This window comes from Colias philodice, chromosome 27, assembly GCF_061535455.1.
Source record: "Colias philodice isolate Cphi_HAF_F1 chromosome 27, ilColPhil1 Martin Lab GWU primary, whole genome shotgun sequence".
Lineage (NCBI taxonomy): Eukaryota > Metazoa > Arthropoda > Insecta > Lepidoptera > Pieridae > Colias > Colias philodice.
The window spans coordinates 2,057,415-2,082,125 of NC_143112.1; the positions used below are offsets into that span (position 1 = coordinate 2,057,415).

The following is a 24,711-nucleotide window of genomic DNA, read 5'->3' on the forward strand; positions in this document are numbered from 1 at the left end:
GCCGTTAACAAACGCTCGGCTCGCTTGTATAATCTCACTATTAATATATGTTTTATTACTCATTAAATTATATTATAATATTAGTGTTACTCATTAAATTATATTATAATATTATAGATGTACAGCAGTAGAGATAGCAGCAAGCGAACGTCGCCGCTCACCGTGTCGCACCCCACTGGATCTTATAACGGTAATAATAAATTGAAATTATTAAACTAGGCTAAAAAAAAACATGTATATTACACTTTTTTTAATAAATAAAGAAGGAAAACTGATTCTTTGGCATTTAATGTTGAAAATACCAAGCGACCATTTAATTGGTATTTTTATATGAAATTCTATAAATATGTAGTTATATTTATCATAAAATTGGAACAACATTCCTATCTAAATGAATAAATAAATGTTTTAGTTTGTTTGAGTTTGAATATTGTTGTTTAAAACATGTTTATCATGAATAAGAGAACAACTCTTTGTATCAACATCCACTGTACCATAATTGCGCAATATTTTTTTGTGAATATTGATTTGATTTGATTTGATTTGAATTTGGCAGGTTCATGGCGATCAGGCAGATCTCGCGAGCCACCCACAGAAGCTCCACCTTCCCCGCCGCTATCGCACAGGCCTATGGACAGGTAATTAGAATTATATGTTTACTAGCCGCGCCCGCGGCTTCGCCCGCGTTCTCAAAGAAAAACCCGCATAGTTCCCGTTCCCGTGGGATTTCCGGGATAAAACTTTTCCTATGTGTGTGTGCTAAATTTCATGAAAATACATCCAAGGAATAAAAAGTTTCATACAAACTTCTATCCCCTATTTTACCCCTTTAGGGGATGAATTTTCTAAAATCCTTTCTTAGGGGACGCCTACGTTATGACATCTACCTGCATGCCAAATTTCAGTCCGATACGTCCATTGGTTTGGGCTGTGCGTTGATAGATCACTATATCAGTCACTTTTGAGTTTTATATATATAGATTATTAGCACTATACTATAGTCCTTTCCACCTAAGATGATTTCTGTGACACATCGATTTTTGACACGTGTAGAGATGTCGGTTACTGAAATCGTATCAATTGTTTCCGATAATCGATAATATTCTATATGGAAATGAAATCGATTTGAATAAAGTACCAAAATTAGTTTTTTCGGCATTTCGCCAACAATTAACTAAGAAAACTTAGCAAACAACAGCAACAAAAAGTCAACAATAACAATTAGTAACAATAACAGAATATCACGTAAAGTATCAATATAAAAATGCAACTAGTATACATGGCTGACGCACTCGTACAGACGATTGACTCGATTGACAAACGATCACAAGATGGGCGCCGATTATATGATTTTCCAACTCTATGATTTTTCAACGATCCATTTCATGTACACGAATTGCGTAGGTATTATATTTTTGTGTTATTTTATTTTATTTTTCATTATATTAAACTAAACAATACTGTTTTTGATTTATAAGCTTAAGATGTTTCATTTTTATATTTTTGGTAATAATGCCGCCATAAAATAAAAATATTTTGACTTTTTAAACATAAAATTCGTAATTCGGAACACGATGAAGTGTCACAGGAATCATCATAGGTGAAAAGGACTATAATGTTATAATGATGTATGTGTTTTTGTATGTATTTCGTATTCATGTTTTTAATGGCTTCATACTGGATCGATTTCAATTTTTTTTAAGTTCGAAATTTTTGATCCCCTTTAAATGGACAGATTTAATTCAAACTTTGTACACTTATCAAAGATTGGGGATAATTCAGTAATTTTATGAATTTAACCGTGTTCTTTTTAAGCGATGTATAGGTATATTCTTTTTTATCTTTTCTCTCTAAGAAGTCGGGGAAGCAGCTGATATATTATTAAAAAAAGGTTTTTTCTCGAAAAAGCCAAAAAACAAATACATACAAGTACCAAGTATTCATGTTTATAATAAAATATTTTCTATATAAATATTTACAATAATGTTTTATTCACAGATCGGTGGGGGGAGGTTCGGCCGGTAGCGGTTCTTTATTAGAGAGATCTATAACGCCTCTCAGTTTGGGCAGTATGAGTTCACTGCACGATGTTCTCAAGGTAATATTATTTATTATAGTTTATTTGTTTTTGTCTATTTTATATATCTATGCTATTATCACTACACAGTATAAAGCAAAGTCGCTACCCGCGTCTGTCTGTAAGTATGTATGCATATATCTTTTGCATAACGGATTTTGATGCAGTTTATTTTAATAGATAGAATGATTCCTGAATCTTAATTATCTTAAAACCTTGGTTTTAGTATATAATTTATTAGGTTTTTGACAAAGCGGACGAAGCCGCGCGCGGAAAGCTAGTAGATAAATAAAAGAAAATATAAGTACTATAAGGCCAGGTTTTCGTTGAGAATTTTTATTGACATAGAATATATTATGTATTTTGGTAAATTAATTATTTATAATGGTTACATTAATAAATAAAATGTATATCTAAGCACAAACACGCTGGTTATATGAATGTAAGTTATACTACTTATATATTTAGTAATTTATTTTTGAATTTATCGCCTTAAAAATATTATTTTAAATGTACATAATTAATGTTAATGCTAACATAGTAATTTCTGTACATTGTATAGCGCATGGCTTATAAAACTACCTCACGCTTTCCTTTATAAATGTTAAAATTATGTGTATGCTATTTATTTAATAAATATGTATTTTCAGTGTAAATATCATAACATTTTATGTATATATTTCACAGGTCTACTATATCTTATCGACAGTTAATAAGATGAATATTTTTTGAGCATACGGTAGGGATTTTTTATTTTTATATATTATTTTTTTATGTATATAGAATATGACGTTGTATTTTAGAGATTTTATTAAGCTATTAATTAAATGTATAAAGATACGTTATAAGAATTACGTGATTATAAAATTTATTTTTAATTCCATATTTAATCTAATTTTTTTTTGGAACCTAATAAATGTTTGTGCATTATATTTTACTATCTTACGAACACCAGACTATATATTATGATTATATTTAATAATTATATATGTATACAGGGTGTAATCGTTAAGTATGCACAAGCGATTATTCCGTAACTATTGCAGATATCAAAAAACTTTAAACTGATATTGAAAGTACTTAACCTAATGAGTAAAATGGCCATAATAAATTTTTAAAAATAAAACGAGAAATTACCAAAAATGTTACATTAAACGCTCCCATACAATTTATTTCCCATACATTTTGTATTCATAGTAGATTTTCGAAGTGACGTCCTTATTGTGCAATACAATGAGGAGGTCTATTTACAGTTTCTAAATGAACTTCCCTCCAAATTTGCGAAGTAATTAAAGCAGAAAACCAAAAAAACAAAAAAAAAGCTAAAATCTTCCATATTAAATGTATAGGTTGATCCAAAAGTAATGATAATTGGGTATTTCCTGTGCACATAAAAATATAAAATAAATGTTTTATGCTTGCTCATGTAATCACTAAGTTATCACAAAAAAATTATATCTACAGGCCACGTTTCCAAGTATTAACATTAATTTTAAAGTGAACAGTGCGAGCCAGAATGTTTCCCGACGAAAAGAAGAAACAACGATTCGACATTTAGAGGGTGAATTTCTAAATTTTTAATGAGATCAGGATAATTTTTTGTCACGATTTGTGACCATGGGCGTTACCTGGGTTCACCATGTTTATGTTGAAACCAAGAAACAATCAATGGCCTGGATGCGAGCTTCCAAAGTGACGGTGAAGATTTTCAAAGTGAAAATTAGTGGGATAGATTAAAGCCGTAGTTTTTTGGGACGCTGAAGAAATATGGAATATTTTAAGAAGGTAGCCACTACTACACAGGGCTCTTACTACATAGACCAAATTAAAAGATTGCGGGTAGGTTAGTAAGAAAAAGAGACATGGCAAACTTCAGTCTTGAATGTTGGTTCACCAAGACAACGCACCAGATCACAAAGCGTCAGTTGCGATGGCTGCCAATCAAAAATCGGCATTGAAAATGCTTGAACACCCACCCTGTTTGTAAGATCTAGCTCCTAGTTAATTCTATCTCTTACCTCGGCACAAGAAACACCGTCGATACAAAAAATTTTAAGACGACAGCGAAGTGATGGCCGATTTTGAGGGGTTTTTGTAGATGAAGTCAAAGTTTTTTTTTTTTCTAAGTTAAGAAAAAAAAATATCGAAGTATATTATCTAGTTAGAAGACTATCTAGAGAAATACATAATTATTTTAACTGTAATGACCTTGTTTAATATTGATTATCATTACTTTTGGATCAACCCATGTACATGGGATATTCATATCTCATACTAAATGTATGGGAGGGTTTAAAGTTAATTTTTTAGATATTTCTCGTATTATTTTTAAAAATTTATTATGGCCATTTTACTCATTAGGTTAAGTACTTTCGATATCAGTTTAAAGTTTTTTGATATCTGTAATAGTTACGGAATAATCGCCTGTGCACACTTAACGATTACACCCTGTATAGATAATAAGTATATTTTTGTACCGTTTGAAGCCCTGCCGCCGACCTTATAAGGGAACTGTGCGAAATCTGGAGTTGACCATTCATACGAATGGCAGACGCATTCTTCATAGAGTGTTTAAGTAAATATTTATATAAAATTACTGTTTGGATATCGCTTTCATACACTAAAACATATTTTAGTTTGTCCCTTTCTAACTTAGGTAAAATTATATGGGAGGGAAAGAGACGAAACACGTGTTTTATAATATTTAGAATTTAGAATGACTACGTATAAAAACTGTTGTTTAAAATATTGGATCACATAATAAATTTATTTGAAATGGATAATGTTGAATTATGGCTATTTCATGTGTGGAATATAGTTAAAACTTAAAATTAGTATGTAGATAAATTCAAGCTATTTAACATTCATAGGTTTTGTTTAGTTAGCGCTATGAGCTATTTGACACTAACTGCGGAAATAAATATCTATTCAATCGAAAATTTTCCCCAAAATCAGTTCATCGGTTTATAATACAGTAAATTTTTTGAGTTTCCCCTATCGTAGCCACCAAGTTTAAAACAATACGTACGATTTTAACCTTCATAAACAGTCAAATAATTATGATTTAAACACATAATAAGAGATAAAAAAAACAATAATACATCTCTAATTTGATTCCTATTCTAATTACCATCCATTAACATCGGAATATTATTACATAAAATCTTCGCCAAATTACGATATCAAGACACGAACCGATCCAAATACTGATGCATTTACAAATAAAATAAAAAAATACCAAAAACATACCGTTTTTACAACCTTTTTTTCTGTAAATTAAAGGGCATATTCCAGGTGGGCACGGAGGGCGTGGAGGGCGCGCACTCCGACAGCAGCGCCGCCGCCTCGCCCACGCGCGCGCACGACACATGATCGTATGTATGCGCTGCACTAGAGTACACTACACTATGTAACACTAGAGTACACTACACTAGAGTACACTGCATGAGTGTACAGTACACTAGAGTACTGTACACTTGAGTACGCTACACTAGAGTACGCTACACTAGAGTACACTACACTAGAGTACACTGCATGCGTGTACAGTACACTAGAGTACTGTACACTTGAGTACAGTACACTAGAGTACGCTACACTAGAGTGAGCCACACTAGAGTACACTACACTAGAGTACGCTGCACTAGAGTACGCTGCACTACAGCACAGTACACTAGAGTACGCTACACTAGAGTACGCTACACTAGAGTACGCTACACTAGAGTACGCTACACTAGAGTACGCTACACTAGAGTACACTACACTAGAGTACGCTACACTAGAGCACAATACACTAGACTACAAAACGTAACAATAGAATATATTAGATTATGCAACACTACATTGAAATTAACTAGACTGTCAGTTGTCACTCACAGTATTGCACTACATTCGACTAAAAATCGTAAACAATGGACTATTGTTAATTATTTAAAATAATAATTTAAAAAATATATTCATGAGTTTTCAATCTATAGTGGTTTAAAGTTAACTCAAAAATGGAGCATTTTCGTAAATTTTCCAAAAAATCTTAGAGAAAGTGTAAGAAATGTTATAGTATGCTATATATTCGTGATCTACTCAATAAGCTCTTTCATTTGATACCCCACACGGCATGTTTTGGAAATTTTTATTTTTTTCTTTGTATGCCATATTTAATTACCGTTGTGGGGAGAGGGGGACCACAAAATTGGTTGGCAACATCTGTCTATAGGATGTCTGGGATCTATAAAATATATATCAGAAGTCAGATTTAGGTCCGCTATTTTTGCAAACGAACATCTCCTTGGAGCCTGCTCTATTAAGGCTTAAACTATAATACATAGTATACTACACTAAAATTATCTTAAACACACGATATTTTACACAAATACAGCTAATATTTAATTATATGAATTATTTTTGTAAATTTGTAAATTGACCAATGACTCGCACGCACAGGGGTCAGCTAGACGCGTACTGGAGCGTCGACCTGTCGAAGCTGTACGCGTGTTTCTGCTGACGCGTCACGTGACGCGTGACGTGTGACACGTGTCGTGTCGTGTCGTGACACTTCAGAGGAGTTGGAACGTGTCACACGACGGCGACAAGTTGACATGACACGTAAGAGTGTCGTGCCACATGCAAGTTTCGTGTAACGTGCAAGTTTCGTGTAACATGTGACGTGTCACGCTCTAGTGGCACGTATGTTGGCATGACACGTACGAGTGTCGTGTCACGTGCTATTTTGCCGTAATGCGTTGTATTGTGCGCCAGTTGAGACTTGAGTTTGTGATCGCGTACTATAAAGTGTCTTTGTATGGAATGAAATTCATTACTTCTGTTATATTTTGAAGGAAATTCATGTTTGAATAATGGTTTTTGTTTAATTGGTGCACATGATGATTTTTTTAATTATAAATTGCATAAAGACCGAGACATGTTCGTTAAAAAATCTATCGATAAAAAATACATAGTTAATGAATTAATTACGATACTATTTCAACATATAAAGACATCTTACGGTACGTTTAGATTTTGAAGGACATTGAATTGATGAATTATGATGATTTAATAAAATATTTACATTGAATAGTTTTTATTTATTTGTGTGGTTTTACGTGTCTATCAAAATGTACACTGCAAAGTATTTAAAGTTTAGATAATTATTATCTATATAAAAATTAGTTTCTATTAATTTTAAATTGAAATTAAAAATGAGTTTAAACATGTATGTGTGTTACTCGTGTTTGGCTAAACGGGAATGGATGAAGTTTTCGAATTTCAAAATTATCAATTAAATTGAAAACTAGGTAACTTTTTCATCCCGGTATAAATATGCATTTATTAGATGTATTTTTTATTATAATAAGATTTTTTTTATAAAATTTACGAAAACAAATAATGATTATCTAAACTTAAAATTGGAAGTAAAATTTAAATATGAAATTTATACATTGTGTATGATTTTTTTTATAAAATTTAATTTTAAATGGTATTTATATTTTATCTATGCAATATATTTGGTTCCTAAGTATACTAAATGATGTTTGTTTCACAGAGTTATATTGTAGAAAACAGTATGGATGGGTTTTTTGTGATGTTTTGTTAAATATATATATATGTATTAGTAAATTATTGGTATTTTAGTTTATATTTATTAGCTTTTATGTGTAATAACTTATGAATAATCATATAAAAACATTTATTTTAAACTTACCTAATACGCGCTGTATTAAGTAAATATGTAAAAAAAACTTCAATTGCTAAGCTATTTGTGCAAAAATAATAATGTATTTTTTAAAAATAAATACTTTTTTAATACGATAAATAGTTGTCAAGAATAAAATTCTGCTTACGATTGAAAATATATAAAATATTACCAAAAAACCCATCCGTGAATACCTTCCAATGACATGATAATAATATTTAATAGAATTTTCTAGAATAAAATATGATCGAATGTGGCTTGTAGGTCAATTAGACTCGTATATTCTCTATGTATAATCAATATGTAAAGTTTGTCTGTTTGTCTATTGAAACGACTGTATTGTGCTGTAATTTTTTGATGGTGAAAGTTAAGGATATAATTTATTTGATTATTTGTATGAAATGGTGTCAATTGTAGTGTTTTTGATGGATTGAATGCAATTTCCTTTTTTAATTTTAACGTCAGTAATATATTTAAAAAAAAAATTCTGCACCATGTATAGATTACAGCACAATAAAGTAAATTGTATAAAAATATATTCAATTAATAAATCGATAGTATACTTACAAATTTGTATTAAGTATTATTCGCTTGACTATGTTAAGAAATGTCTCGCATTGAGATATATTTAAAAACTAAAAAGAACGTTTTTAAAACAAATTTGCTGTACTTAATAATAAATATTTTGATACTTATCATTGCTTTTTTTAACCGAAATAAATTACGTTATCAATAGACAACTATGTTTGAATTCGCGCCAAAATATGTAAATGACGCCATTTTGAAAAATAATTTTTGTGTTTTTAAGTGTTCAGGCAAAGAAGTTGAATAATTTTTGTGTTTTTAAGTGTTCAGGCAAAGAAGTTGAATATTTTTTTACAAAAGTTATCAGCAAATTTGTTTTAAAACATTGTTCCATTATGAAATTAACAAATTAATACATGTTAACTAATGTATATTTAAATATACCTAACTTTTGTATAGGACGTACCTACTACATAATAATATAATCCGTTGTTTTATATGTAACCAAATAAATAATGAATCCATAAAAATAACTACATATTACGTAAAATGGGGTATTTTACCCTTTTTAAATAATAATAATGTTTAAAAGTCACTGCCACAGTACGTTTTTTATATTTATTACAAAGGTTAGTTTGAATGGACGCTTTTTAATGTTTTTTTTATTGTAATAGTGTGAATGCGAAGGAATTTTGTAAAAATATATATAATTATATGCTTTTAAGTACAAATGAAAGGTTTTCTCATATTCAATGTAAGGAAATAAAATAATTGTCTTTTATAAAATTATAAGAATAAAACTTCGATTTCTTTTTTGTGTACGTATGCTTTTAATTCGGACGAAATGAGAATAATGATTAATTTATTTATATGATTCTTCTTATAATAAAAATAGTAGAAGTATTATGTACTAAATGCATATATTACACGGTTTGTGTATTTTTATTTAAATTTATAATTATATTTTATCTTAGTAAATTTTGATTTCACAAAGGAAATATCTCATTAATGTATGTGATTTGTGTAATAATTATTACTATAAGCGGTAATGTTTAATAATTATTTTTTAACAATCTAGTCCTTTTGTTTACTTTTGTAATGTAAGCGCGTTGAGAATAACATTTTATTGTATTTTTGTCCCTATTTCGTTTAAGTTAGGTAAGTTTAGTGAATGAGATTTTTAGTCTAATTTTTTTTTATTTTATTTACGGCCATTTTGTGCTCGCACGGAAAACAAGATGACAATCAAGAGAAGCTTGATTTTTTTTACGTTTTTTGTAATAATTTTTACTCGTTAATTGAAAACATTATTGTATCCAAAGATCTGTCGTGTAATGATTATGATTAAATTGTATGAATAATTAGTGAAATTAGTTTTATATGATTAAAATTGTATTGAAAAGAACTGAATTTATGTCCTATGTATTGTGTAGTCTGCATAAAATGAAAGCAAATATGATATTCACACAAATATATACATTCCCGTTTAAAAGCATAATAATCGAAAATTAAATAAAAAACGCGAATAAACCGTTAGTTGAAGTGAAGCAAATCTTTTTGCACACGTTAAAATTTTTTTCAGCACAAAAATTAAAAAATTACGGTTGTAATTTATAAAAGTTAAAACTTGTTGAAGCAACAATTGTTAAAAGTTTCATATTCGTAAATAATGTTGTTCGTAGATCGGCGACGGTTTTTGGACATTTTTTAAATCGGTATTTTTAAAGTTTGCACTAAGATGATATGAAATGTTTATAATATGTATGGACAATATTGTAATGTTTTTTATTTATTCGTACGGAACGTGTAAATGCGTCGTTACTTTTACATTATAAATTTTAATGAATTTCTTACGATTTTCATAATTTCATTAAAAAAAATTATCTGTCAGATGTGACATGTGTCAATTTGATTTTTTTTTGGCTTTTTCTATATTTTTGAATGAATTATAAGTAAAAGTAACGAGGCGGTTTTGAAGGTATTCTATGCTATCAAGTTAGCGTGCTTAACTAATATATAAAGAGATATTAATCACGATCAAGTTTGTGCTTTAACCCATAGAATAGAAATCGTTTGCAGAATAGCGAATCTCCATGTATACTGTATACTGCTCGATAATTTGTATGTAACTAAATTATTGACTATTTAAATTGCAATTATGTGAAATTATCTCAATACTTAATGTAAATACATGAATAAAATATTTGAAAGAATTTGGTGTTTTATTTATCCGCCGTTGTGAATTTATGTGGCAAAGATTGAACTGAAACGCCCTCTTGTGGCTAATTTTAGAAATATATTTTTATTCAATAGTGGGCCGATTATTCAATCCGTGAATAATAAAACTTATTCGTCGATTAACATAATATCACACAAACATTTCAAATATGTATCGTATTTGCCCGACTTGAAATTTTACGAGTGAGATTTTATCGTTTGCTCGTAGACATACTTTATTGGAAGGATAAGTTTTAAACCAAGATTGAAAAATTGCCCCTAAATCCTATTTAGTCAACTCACTGATTCTGGCTAGACAGTAGACTAGAACAAAATATTAAATAGTATTTAAAGTATTTTACCAAAAGCCTTTAAAAATTATTAGCATTTTTTTTCTGGCCCTATATAACTAGTTGGGAGAGTCACATAAAGCGAAAAACTCAAAGCACACTGTACACATAGGTTTACTACTGCAATTTAAATCGTTTTTCGATTAGAAACTACGTTTATCGTGATTCAGAGATGAGATACAATTGCATCGACATAATATAACAAGCTATGTTTTATAAGTACCTAATCTGAAATCTAAATAATAAAAATGAATCAGCAAATGTGCTGGTAAGCGTAAAACTGGAGAACGGCTGAATCGATTTCGTTAATTCTTTTTTTATAATATTCCTTGAAGTACGAGGATGGTTTTTAAACAGAGAAAACGTAAACATGTACTACGACCTCTAGTAAATAATGACTCGGATAAACGATGATATGTGGATCTACGATCACTGATCGGTATCATAGTTTGTTTCTTATATACTTTTTTACTAGGATAAAGCTATGTAATTATTATCAATGATATTCAGTAAATCGAATGTCCCAGACTGTCCAATCAAAATACAGCTAGTGTGCTGTGTACTTGTACACGATCATCGTGCCGTCCGTGAAATTATGAATATATCATATACAATGCTAAATCTAGCGAACGGTGCAGGCGGTTAGCGGTGTTAGCAAACAACCGCTCGCGATAATTGTCTTTTATAAAAAAAAATCTTAAATAAATGAGTTCACTACACAGTATCTTTAGTTTTGTACTTTACATTATGTTTATATTAAAAACTTGTAAAAAATATTTTTATCAATAAAAATGGCAAATGGCATCTCATATTGTACTTGATGCTTCTGACAGTTATTTAACGTTAACAATAGCTTTAACCGGTGACACACGAGCGCGGCGGTTATAGTTAGTGTTAAAATTGAATCTTCTTTAGGTGCGTCGAGAGTTTAATTTCAAAGTTGCGTCATGGCAATACCGTCACTTCACGAGTAAGGCAACGATTTTGGTATATTTGAATTTCGAAAAAGTTTTACTTCTGACACGTGTGCTCGACAAACACGCTCTTTTCAGTATTTTATGGTAATTCAGGAAGAATAATAAAACAGCACAATACATTTTAATGTTTATTGAAGTAACAATATTTTGTAACATAATGCAATGAAAAATAATACGATTAAAGCATGCGGTACGCGTCCCTAACTTTAATTGTGCTATATTAAGACACTTCGTGGTTAAAGTCCGGCTTTACAAATATAAATCTTCACTGCTTATAAATGCTTTGAATACTAAATACATACGATACAATACAATAATTTAATACGATTTAAATGCTTTTGAATTTACCAACATTGTTTTTATGAACTAAATATTTCTCCGGTCGGCGTACTGCGTTATATTAGATTTACTTAAGTTTAAGAATGGTGTTTTTGAGTTTGTCCGCGTTGGCGCCAGAGAACTCTTCGAGTTTCTTTGAGTTCTTCACAAAGACGAAGGTAGGCATTGAGTTGATGTTGTACTCTGTTGCGATGTCCTCGCATTCGTCGACGTCAACCTGAAATGATAATATTAATAATTAATAAAGATAATTTAAATAATAATGTGATGGTTGTTTTATTTTTGGTTATCTGGGAGTGATCGCTTATAGCGATAACACCGTACTTTAATTAAATCTTGATCCTATTTCTTTGTATCTATAATAATATAATATTATGGACTGTGTGATAGAACTAAGTCCATTTGTTGAGTTAGGAACATATTGTAAACGTACTAGGTTTCAAATTTTAAGATATTTGAAAATTTCAATAGTGTGTTATTCAATGTTTATGATGCGAAACAAAAACAAATTTTTACTTATAAATATTCTGGGTAACCTGTTTATCTTCTATACTATTTGAAATTGTGGATATACATTATTATAATGAATCTATATTAAGCACCTGCAAACTATAAGCTTTTCTACAAAGCTTATAGTTTGCAGGTTACTAGAATCAATCTAGTTCATTAGTATATTGTTTACAAACAATCAATTTAACAGTGCGGGAATAGGTCAAGTGACGGTCATAAATTTTATGAGAATGCTTCATCAATCAATAATTTTCAAAACCTATAACTTATAAAATATATTAAACTAGCTGTGCCGCACGGTTTCAGCTGCGTTCTAAATCGAGTATTTCCATAGCTCATGCGCTATTCCTGTAAAAGTTTAAAAAAATCCGTCCCGTAGTTTTTACGTGAAAGAGTAACAAACATCCATACATCCCATCCAGCCATATTTACTGACTCTTGCGTTTATAATAATTTGTAAGTAGGAGAATATGATTCCCGAGTTGTTTATAGAAATTACAACAAATATTTAAAGGTAACTTAAAATTGATTGAATTTATATAACAGGTTATCTTTGAGACACAAAACATTACAATTAAATAATACTATCTACAACACAAGTTAAGGTCAATGCTATATATTATTGTTATCTTGCTACTATTTTTGGCAATGATATATGAGCAAAATATAATAAACCGTCGTCACTCACAGTCATGAGTGTATATTTATAACTCAAACAGGTAAAAAAATATTTTTTTCAAGATAGAAATACTATAATTTTTATTGAAATGTGGTAAGTACTTTCTATCCTAGTTATAAAAATACTATAATACTCATATTATAAAGCTGAAGAGTTTATTTGTTTGAACGCGCTAATCTCAGAAACTACTGGTCCGATTTGAAAAATTCTTTCGGGTTATAGCCCATTTATCGAGGAAGGCATAGGATATATTAATATATTATCATCACCCTAATACCAACAGGAGCGGAGCAATGCGGGTAAAACCGCGGGGCACAGCTAGTCCTACATAATATTCTTTTAAAACCTACTAAAGGCTACTAATACATACAAATCAATATATGAAACACCATAAATACCAACATTCTAATATCATTAACACATATTAAGCTAAAACCAATCTTATTCTTATGCAATAAGGTGCAAATTCCACTATTATTTACTTTGGATCAATAAATGAAATGGGGTCACACAGCTATTAGTGTAATTATTTCACCCACAGTATAAAGCGTTCCTATTAATCGCTGCAGCGATCAAATCAAAGGAATAATTTATGATAATTGTCGAAAAGGTTAAAAAATGTTAATTTGCACGCGAACGCTCTATTTAGGAGTTATTTTTTGTACTTTCTTTCAACCGACTTCAAATATCTCAATTTTGACTGTATTTTTTGTGTTAGATCTCGGAACTTTGATTGGGTGAAGTGATTTTGATAATTCTTTATTTGGAAGCTGGTGCTTGTCGCCCCAATTCAAATTTGTTAGTTCTGACAATATGAAAGCGGTATCTTTTTTAACCCATTGAGCCCCAAGCGGCCCGATCGGTCGACAAATAGATAGACACAATAGATTTTCTATTGTGTCTGTGGTTCCGGGGCTTGAGTTATTGAAATGGATTATTTTATTAAATCATACAATCGTACAAGCTTTATAATGTAGCAAAATGTCCATTTTAATTCATGAACGTAAAAAGACTATATTTTCAAGTTACTGTTGTAATCTGTTATCTACATACCAAGACAGACTATCTTAGATTTTCCTCTATCTGTCTGAATCGATTATAATCGTACATAATGATCTTAGATAAGAGGCGGATTTTAAATAAGGTCTACATCTAATAAGGTGGTTATCTATTCATGCTATACCTTCAGTTTGTGAGAATAGATGAATGTCTGTTACTCTATCACGCGTAAACGGATGATATTTGTATTGTACACAACAAACCTGCAAAAATTCACAAGCCGTGGTGATAGGATTTTGATGTATGAGATATTGTTGCAACCATTAGAATTGTGGTGACATAAGCTACAATTTATCAGTTGGGTTTTTCGTTTCCACATAAAAAATCTTGTTACATAATATAATATTATCATTGGTGAATAAAATACGAACCTTCAACACGACGATGGAATCAGCCATCTCATTGGCCAGCTCGTCTAGTTTGGGCCCGATGACCTTGCAGGGCCCGCACCACGTGGCCATGAAGTCGATCACGACTAGCTTGTCACCGGCCTCACCCAGCCTGGTCTTCAGGTCGTCGGAGTCTTTGATGTGGATCGACATTTCGACTGTAGAAGAGCAGAATGGTCTGAATGGTCTTTTAATATGTGGTTGAAGATAGGAAAGTGTTGGGTTATGGCCTATGGGTATTTAACATTGTTTCTTGTTCTTAAATTCACGTAAGCATTTTTTCACTAAAGCATGTATGCCATGCTGTAGTGAAAGAATGCTTACGTGAACAGGAATAAAAAAGACGGGTTGCACTCCGGGAGTGCCGGCAGAAGTGAAAACTTGATTATTAACGTTGAGCATGTTTGATATTTTGGAATGATGTCCGTCTTACACTTTTTCGATCAGGTCACGTGTCCTGAGCCTGACGCGAGTTTAAGATTTCATACCCATTACAGAAAAAGTGCTCAACGCCGCTAAAGAAGTTTTCACTTCAAAACATTTCACCCATCCATACGATAAGTGAGAGATGCTTAAATATTGACTGAAATAGAAATAGGTAGGTAATTCGCAGAATAATCGAATTACCTAAATAAATAACTAGTTTTTTGATAGCAAATTACTTGAAATGACCTTGTTTTTGCATACATTTTGATTCTTCTCTGTTAGTATTGTCACGTCTATTTACTACATTCACCTGTTTTTTTAATATGCAATAACAATGCAACAACCTTCAGATATTAAGTGACATACAAAACAAATTGCCTTGTATTTGTTTGTTAAATATAAAAATACAATTTAGGGCCGATTTTTCAATGCTTGGATAAAACTTATTCGTCGAATAATGTATAAAACTGCCATTTTAAAAACGTATTCTAATTGCCCGTATTTGACAGTTTACGTGACATTTTAATATTATAGTGTTATAATATTGTTTTAATATTATAGTGCTTCATTGGACGGATAAGTTTTATCCAAGCATTGAAAAATCGGCCCTAATAAGATAAATGACGCACCAGAATAAACAATTGTTAAAAAATAAAAATCATCTCTTGATATGAATTGTGGTATTTCGGGTGTGCATGATGTATTCATATTTTATATTATGTTTTATCATAAACTTGTCTAAGTTTTCAAACTGGAAAACGATTTTTTATACTCTGACAAAATAACTTCTTAGTTTCTAAATGAGCTTGGTACCTTCCAATACCATTCATATGTCATGAAAGAAGTTATTCAAGTTATAAGGGGGTGAAAAGTGGCTCCAAGTGGTTCGTGTAAAATTACACACGGCTGCTGCTCGTCAGTTCTCTTCGATTGAACTTGGCTTGACACTCTGCCGCGTGTCTAGATCTACATGCTTATTTACTTGTTTAATCTATACGATACAAATATGTTAAAACCTTAAAGAAGACTACTTTATACTACTTCAAGAACATGCGCTACGCAGGTACCATCAAGTACCTTTATCTTAGATCCCAAACTAACCTTCATTTAGAACAGAACCTTGGACACACTATAGCACCAATGCTCTAACAAGTAGACCATAAAGGCCTTAGACTCATGGTCAGAACAAGCATGCAGTATTATTCTATCACTTGTAAGTATCTAGTTACGAATTATATTATTACGATAGACCTTTGAGTGACCTTGCAAAACCGGAATTTTGGGTACAAATTCATGAATTAAATTGACCGTAAAAATCACACTGTTCGGTGTCCATGACTTGAATGTACTGGGGGAACCATGACATTGAGTGTCTGAAGTTATATAAGTAGGCTTTGAAGGAGAATGTATTTAACGCCGTGTTACCTATAAAATAACGAAAATGTCTCAAGTTGTATGCGACATTTCTATATGTCGTAATAAAGGTGTTATAGGTATTCTGTCCAAAAATTATGTATCAAGGTAGGTACTTTTCCTACTTATATTTTTTAAAACAAAATAACTACCTAGGTCGCAAAATTCCTAACCGCATTTGATGCAAATTTATTATGCAAATAGATAGTAGCCTGATATTACATAGGTTATTTTTACGGTTACGACGCCTAATAATTATCACCATTACTATTTACTGATTGCAAATAAATTTTGCCATACAGGAAGTAATTTTTCAACTTGAAGTGTGAAGTTTAACAGTTACCTTAATAATTGGTAACCAAGCTATTTTTTATCTATGGAATAATAATTTCAAAATGTTCAGGAAAACATAGTTACTTAGGTAAATTAAAATTATATTTTTACGAATAGCGTTATTTTAAACAATCTTCGCTTTGGTATAATTACGCATACAGTTCCGTATTAAAATGATGTTGCAATTCATAGTTATTGATATGACGACTCATTCAACTACAAATACCTAATTATGAGAAAAAAAAGATGTTTTATATTTCACAAAATTTATGAAATTTTCCAAAACAACACCAATTTGTCACTGGAAGGATATTAAAATAAGTAATATACTTTTTTATAATTGGTGTCAAAGTGCAATTCTGTCCATTGGGGATTTCCCTCTAATTGACTGAAACTGTATGTATTTTCCTTCCAGCACCTTACAAATTTTGTATGAAATATTACCGATAAGTTAAATTGAAGTTTAAACCTTAGAGCAAAACTATTTCTCACCTTTAATTTACACTGTTAGCAATTAACCGCCAAACTCCATTATCTTATCGCGTCATTGTCATTCATTGAACACGTTCTTAGAATTTACACATTATTTTATCTAAATACATAGTTCGTAATATAATTTTTCGGATTCAAAAAAATCCCTTAGTTATATATGTAAGTACTCACCTAGATAACAATAGGATAATCTCTAAAAATAAATAATCAGTCTTTCACAATTAAACTCCACACAACACAGACACGTCCGATCCCTACAGCGGCAGGAGCGCGACTGCACAACGCTTCGAAAACCGGCTTATAGTACGGGAGGATAAATGTTCATGTGACGTCATCTTTTTTAAATAAACATGAACATTGAAATAATGATGAATGTATATGTAATGATTAGAGTGATTTGTATCGTAGAATCGACGTGACTCAGCTGAAAACCCATGAAGGAATGTGTGAAGAAACAGGATAAGGAGATGGAAGGGCATTAAATGACTGAATCACAGACTATATAACACTTAATTAGATATATTATGTAGTGCGTCATTTTGTATGATACACAATTTTTTTATTTTTATGATGCAATATTTGTATGGTAAATATTTCTTATTGGAAACACACGATCAATTTTTTTTCTAGGGCAGTCAGTAATTTTGAAGTTCGTGGAAAATTGAAATATTGAGTAAATTTTTATCCGTAGCAATCCTGCTAGGTCGAAATAAATTGAATTCGTGAAAAATTATGTAGGTTAAATTAATCCATACTAATATTATAAATGCGAAAGTAACTCTGTCTGTCTGTTACTCCACGCCAAAACTACTGAACCAATTTGCATGAAATTTGGTATGGAGATATTTTGATACCCGAGAAAGGACATAGGCTACTTTTTATAGCGAGATATGTACCTACCACGGGCGAAGCCGGGGCGGACCGCTAGTTATTTTATAAATAAAAATTATTTGAAAATGTCAAAAGCTTTTCAACTTTTCCATGTTTCATGTTTACAAAATTACATTGTGACACTGTAGTACTGTACACTAACTCTTGCTTTAAACGATGACGAAAAGATAATATCTTCTTTATCTTACACTTATTATTATATTATAATAATTCGTGTAAAAGATAGATAAGATTTTAGGTCATTTATAGGGTATATTCATATTGGTATTAATTTGGGTGTATACATTATACACATTATATTCATTAGGGTCTTCATAAATACAAAGTAGAAAAAATGTATGTTGACTAAGAAAGTTACTATGTATTTGATATTTAAAATATCACCATTACAATTTCATAAAAGTTAAAATAGACCGGGAGATATTGACACAAAATTTTGAGTCATTTGTAACAGGATGGCTTTTTTTTTTTTTTTGTGTGGTGTCTCTCAATGTTAGCCAGAAGGGCTTCTACATTTTAACGCGGACGCGGGGGAGAACTGAAGGTTCACCCTGGTAGCGACATGCACAAACAGGATGGCGGTTCTACAGGGTTCTTAGTACGCAATGACAAAAAGAAAAATGATGGTGTGAACGCTGGTACCGGCGGCTTAGTCGCGTGGGCGTTAGTCGAACTCGTCGAAATATAGCGAAAGTCAAACGATTTGTAACACAAAAATTTTAGAATTTACCGATAGCCCATAAAAAAGAAGTAGGTGGTAGTGTCATGCCATACTTTTCCGGTGTGACTTACGGTCTAAAATATTGAAACGCGCAAGTAATTTTAAATGATAATGATTGGTGTCAATTTATTATCACCAATATCACATACCTATTTACAATATGATAAATTATTTCCCATACAAAAAAAAGTCGCACAATTAATTTGTTAACATTTTTTATCAATTATTGATATCAACATTTTCCGTGTTGGTTAAATCTTATATTTTATATGAGGTTGATAAATTTGATAATTTTAATAGGCCTAACTTAAATGGGTTAGTCAAATGGAATTTTGATTGTCCCAAAAGATTATTTTAAATGCGTTTACTGATAGACAGGAAACGAAAACCCAGTACAGTGAAACTTGGTTAAGTGGGACCTGGATAAGTGAGAAACCTCCATAACTGGAACTCATGCTGAGGTCCCAACACTTTGGCACTGAATTGCCTCTATTAATGGGACGAGGTAAACCTCTATATCTGGGATTTGTTCTTTCGATTTATCATCATAGTTACCTCTATAACTGAGACAGCGAGTAAATTTTATATGCATAAACCTCTGTAACTGAGATAACATTGTTTGTTTACTGATTTTTATTCTACCCACAAATTCCACACGTAATTCAAAGTACGTAAGTACAAATTTTGAGCTTCAATTACCTTCAGTTTTAGTTTCGCTTAACTATCATACAGATGTTTATTTGAAAAATGTCCTCTATTAATGGTAAATGAGACAGATATTTATTTATACCCGTATATCTGAGACACTGGGTAAGTGGAATACCTCTATAAGTGAAACGACATTGCAGGTCCCTTGATGTCTCACTTAACCAGGTTTCACTGTATTAAATATTGATATAAGTTTGTTTGCTGTTAAATTAAAGGTACATGAATAATTTTGTCCTAGAATTCTTCAAGATAAACATACATAAGAATGTTTAGGTGACGAAGCATTATACAGGGTGTCCCACTGACTGTATACTAAGCTCAAAGGAGGTTATAGTTTTGCATACGCTGAGTTTGTAAAAAATACTTATAAAATTCCATACACATTTTTTTACGTGATCAATGTATGCAAAACTACAAGTCCCTTCGCGCTTAGTATACCAATAGTGGGACACCCTGTATATTGGAATTTAAAGCCTATCAGTTAATAGGTATCTAGAAAGATAAAAAGCTTACAAACGATTATGGCATACTTTCAACAAACTTTGTCCCAAATAAGGGCATTACATGGCATTCATAGATTTCAAATTTCGATTTCCAGATGAAGCCGGGATAAAATATCTTGAAAACTTTTTGAAAATTCATTTCTATTCCAGAGTAACAAGTGTTAATTAATTGGTTTTTATGCCATATCTTTAAATTTAAAGATAATATATTGAAGGTGTTCATTGTGGAGTGTGCGGAGCAGTTGGCATGGCCCGTCTTAAAAATATACAACAAATCACTGTCTTCAGGTGTATTTCCAACTAAATAGAAGTTTGCTAAAGTCGTTCCAATACATAAAACTGGTTCTTCCGAATTAATCAAGAACTACAGACCCATATCCATATTGTCATCCTTCGGTAAAATATTGGAATGCTTAATTTGCCCATTATTGCAGAACCATCTCAAGCAATTCTTTAGTTTTAGTCAACACGGATTCTTGCCATCTCGGTCCACTACGACTAACTTAGTGGATTTTTGTGAAAGTCTGTCTAGTTCCCTAGATCACAATGGGCAAGTCGATGTTATTTATACCGATTTCAGTAAAGCTTTTGACAAGGTTTCACACATACTATTATTGAAAAAGTTACACATATATGGAATCTCAGGTCAGCGGAGTTTTTATGTAGTTGTCAATGGCTTTCGCTCTACAATACACAATATTAATTCTGGGGTTCCTCAAGGATCGCATTTAGGCCCAATATTATTTAACACCTTCGTTAACGATATACCTGACCTGTTATCTTTCTCAGTAAGTTTTATGTACGCTGACGATCTTAAGTTTTGCAGAACAATCAACTCAATCGATGATTGTTACAAACTACAAAGTGACATAGACAAGCTTGTTGATTGGTGCAACTGTAATAAAATGGACCTTAATCCTAAAAAATGCTTCTTAGTAAGATTTTCACGCAAGATAAATCTGATACGCCACAATTATCTTATAAAATCTGAGATTGTCCAAGAGCAAGAGCAAATAAGAGACTTAGGCATCATTTTCGATAATAAATTAACTTTCGTCCCACATATACACCATATTGTTACACGTGCGGCCAAAATTTTGGGCTTTTTGATTCGCAACATGAAAGGTCTACAAAACGCTACATCAAAGATATCTTTATTTAACAGCCTAGTCCGTAGCATTTTGGAATATGGCTCCGTGGTCTGGAGACCACACTATGCGTGTCATTCCTTACGTGTGGAAAGGATCCAAAGAAGATTTTTATTGCACCTAGTCTTTACAAGTGGTAAATCAAAGAAACAGCTACCGTCTTATAAAAAACAACTTTCTTTTTTTAAAATGACTTCTTTGGATAATCGTAGAGTTATGCTAGACGTCCTTTTTGTATCAAAATTGTTTAATAACAAAATCGATTGTCCTCAAATACTGCAAAGACTCAACATAAGAGTGCCTTCTAGGTACCCACGTAAGGTTTTGCTACCACTCTGTCCTCCTCTTCGCAGAACCGTCTCGGGCCGTAATTCTCCAGTTCCAAGATTTTGTAATACTATTAATAAACACTGTGAGCTTTTCGACATTTTTTCGGACTCCCCCAGCAAACTCCGTAAAATTTTTCAAGATTTTTCTTTTAATGGATGATGTTTAACTGTATATGCATATTTTTTTTTCTGTTTTTATTAATTTTCTTTTTTTTATGTACTTAAAAATTAAACTGGTTTAACGTTTTTGCATGCTGTGTTTGCCAGTAAGTGTTTGTTACTTTAACCATGTTTGTTTATTTTGTGTATCTAAACTTTTGTAAAAATGTAAACAAACGTTGGTAAACCAATAAATAAATAAATAAAGGTTATTCTACTGTTAAGTTATCTGTTTTTAAATATACATAATGCTATGTATGCAGGTATCTTCACAACAATTATATTGATTGGGTTTAAGTGTCCGCTGCAGCTGGTACATACTAATGTGAAGACAATTTTTTGTAACTTATGCTGTTCTTTTGTTGTTGCATTTGAACTGCTTTCTCGCTTTAAAATTTTTAAAATCAATTGATTTAAGACATGTAGTTATGGTTTGAAAATTAATATCACCCTTAGAATAAGTTAATACTAGAAATATTTAGCTGAAGAAAATAAAATTAAGATATATTAGTTTAAAGGATAGTTATTTTCAGTTTGATATTTCCTATGAATATAAATTAGTTATGATATAATATGGACTAAAGCCACCAATTTTAAATACATAATACATAATATATTTCCCCTAACTAATATCCTTCCGTATGTCTGGTTGTCTGGAAGAAATAGCTACTTTGCGATAAGACCGTCATTTGTTTTAATTTGTCAGAACAATAAATAAATAATTTAGGTGTTTTCCAGGCACAATAACTCCTAGTTATAACAGAACTAGAAATCTCAAACAGAGCATAAAGCTTAAATATATTACTAGTGGTCCGCCCCGGCTTCGCCCGTGGTACATATTTCGCAATAAAAGGTAGCCTATGTCCTTTCTCGGGTATCAAAATATCTCCATACCAAATTTCATGCAAATTGGTTCAGTAGTTTAGGCGTGATTGAGTAACAGACAGACATAGTTACTTTCGCATTTATAATATTAGTAAGGATAAGCTAAATACATAATATATTATCTCTATATTTATAACTCGTTCAACTAATAATAAACAATATAAACATGACACTGCATAAATACTTGTTTTATTCTAAACTATTGCATAATTTTCCTCACATCTGGAAAAAGAGATTAGTACTCATAATGAATCATTTTTACATTGATAAAAAATATGTTATTTTTAACTATTTGGCAATCGGTTTGGCACAAGTGTATTTAATAGTAGCTAATTTAGTTTTTATAGCATTCAAATGCTTTATGAATATAAATTTTTAAAGAATAGAAAAAATACCATCACCAAGCTAGATGCAAGCACGCATCCTTCGTCAAACGAAGATGAAACTTGACGAAAGACGCGGGTTCGAATCCCGCCTCATGATCGATTTTTTCAGTTTTTAAAAGATTTCAATTGTATTTAGTTTTAGGCATTCATATCAATGTCGTATTCATACATTGTTTTTGCTTTGGTAACTTTTGAATATTTCAAATATATTTATTACTAGCTTGCCTGGCAAATGTTATTCTGTCAGGACTCAGGACACCTTAATCAGTTATTGGTATGAAATATCCATCACAAGAGGGTCAATTAGGTTTTGGACAAAGAGGGTGAAACCGTGGGCGACAACTAGTCATATACATTTTTATATTGTATTTAACAGTTTATTTTCCTATTATATAATGTCTGGGTAGTTATACCTATAGATAGCTAAGGTTTGAATAAGGGCTGATTTTTCAATCCTTGGTTAAATAATGTATAAAACTACCATTTTAAAAATGTATTCTAATTGCCCGTATTTGACAGTTTACGTGACATTTTAATACTATCGTGTAATACTTTATTGGACGGATAAGTGTTATCCAAGCATTGAAAAATCTGGCCTAAGTCGATCTAGAATAAGCCCTGCAGTAACTCAAATAGATTAGAGACTCATCAACGATGAATAGAAGTAGAATCATAATTCATAAAATACCTAATTATCCAGATTCATTAAGAGGAATTATGAATTTTAGGATAAAACATACATAGTAGTAGTTGATTTACTTATTGCTCAGAAGAATAGAATTAAAGATGAACGAAACCTTTTCCCAGTAAAATGAATTGTCGTTTTATATAAGTATATCCACAAAAATTATGGGTTTTAGCTAGATTTTTAAAGTTCGCATTAATTTCGTATCAAGTTAAGGATAACAATGGAAGAGAACAATAATTATAACAAGCTATAGGTATCGTAGTGTATTCGTGACTCATTATCTCATAGACCAACTACCTACTTATAGATACTTATTAGGAATCCAAGTGTAGTTGTTTTCCTACTAAATCTATAGTATTCAATGACAGGTATGTTTTAAATATATATCTAAACTAATTTAATCTTTCACATCGTTTTTATCAAATTCATATTATGATAAACGACGTCTTCCAATAAATTGTTAGACGCAGAAACAAGGTCATTTTTTATCAAGATTATGAGAATAACTTACAGAATATTTCACACTTTTTTGAGTTGCTTAGTGTTTGAAAAAGTTTAAATATGCTAAAAATAAACATATAACTCAAAATTACTCACCAAAAGAAGAATTTTATGCAGAAATTCGTGAAAACCGGTTCAACACGCGGCGACAAAACCAAACGCAAGACAGAAAATGTCAAAAGAAAAACTTGAGAAGTTGGACGTCACTTACGTTATGGCAGATGACATTATGTAATCTGTGCTTGACAAAATTTAATATGTCTATAGTAAATTAACTGAACTAAAAGTATATCTCAATATTAATATATTAAGTACATTAA

The 24,711-nt window shown here is 31.1% G+C and overlaps 2 protein-coding genes and 1 long non-coding RNA gene across 4 annotated transcripts in view; 2 read left to right on the forward strand and 1 right to left on the reverse strand.

The window, feature by feature from the left end:
- gek (serine/threonine-protein kinase gek) overlaps window positions 1–7,660 on the forward strand; it is a 76,691-nt gene extending 69,031 nt beyond the window's left edge. Inside the window, exons 44-48 of the mRNA XM_089711830.1 lie at window positions 118–190; window positions 557–638; window positions 1,999–2,098; window positions 5,372–5,451; window positions 6,515–7,660. Of these exons, the coding sequence (XP_089567956.1) occupies window positions 118–190; window positions 557–638; window positions 1,999–2,098; window positions 5,372–5,449 (333 nt within the window). The 3' untranslated portion in view covers window positions 5,450–5,451; window positions 6,515–7,660. The remainder of the gene's footprint in view (window positions 1–117; window positions 191–556; window positions 639–1,998; window positions 2,099–5,371; window positions 5,452–6,514) is intronic.
- Window positions 7,661–7,812: 152 nt separating this feature from the next.
- On the forward strand, window positions 7,813–10,501 carry LOC149476516 (uncharacterized). The gene is made up of 2 exons (XR_016317797.1): window positions 7,813–8,572; window positions 8,612–10,501. It is a non-coding gene; the product is annotated as an uncharacterized LOC149476516 (long non-coding RNA).
- A 1,446-nt stretch (window positions 10,502–11,947) lies between these two features.
- On the reverse strand, window positions 11,948–24,650 carry Trx2 (Thioredoxin 2). Of its 2 annotated transcripts, none has more exons than XM_089711822.1 (3): window positions 24,488–24,650; window positions 14,791–14,966; window positions 11,948–12,388 (listed from the first exon to the last, which is right to left on the reverse strand). In XM_089711822.1, the coding sequence occupies exons 2-3, from the start codon at window positions 14,959–14,961 to the stop codon at window positions 12,239–12,241; spliced, it is 321 nt and encodes a 106-aa protein (XP_089567948.1). In that variant the 5' UTR covers window positions 14,962–14,966; window positions 24,488–24,650; the 3' UTR covers window positions 11,948–12,238. The 2 variants fall into 2 exon arrangements, with proteins under 2 accessions (XP_089567948.1, XP_089567949.1); XM_089711823.1 differs by lacking the exon at window positions 24,488–24,650 and adding an exon at window positions 17,644–17,761.
- Window positions 24,651–24,711: the final 61 nt, after the last annotated feature.

What these genes read in the sequence shown, in the direction of transcription:
- Trx2 (XM_089711822.1), bottom strand. Translation starts at nt 14,961, where the DNA reads ATGTCGATCCACATCAAAGACTCCGACGACCTGAAGACCAGGCTGGGT. An exon ending in ATTCCATCGTCGTGTTGAAG is followed by an intron (nt 12,389 to 14,790) that starts GTTCGTATTTTA and finishes TTATCATTTCAG; the next exon opens with GTTGACGTCGACGAATGCGA.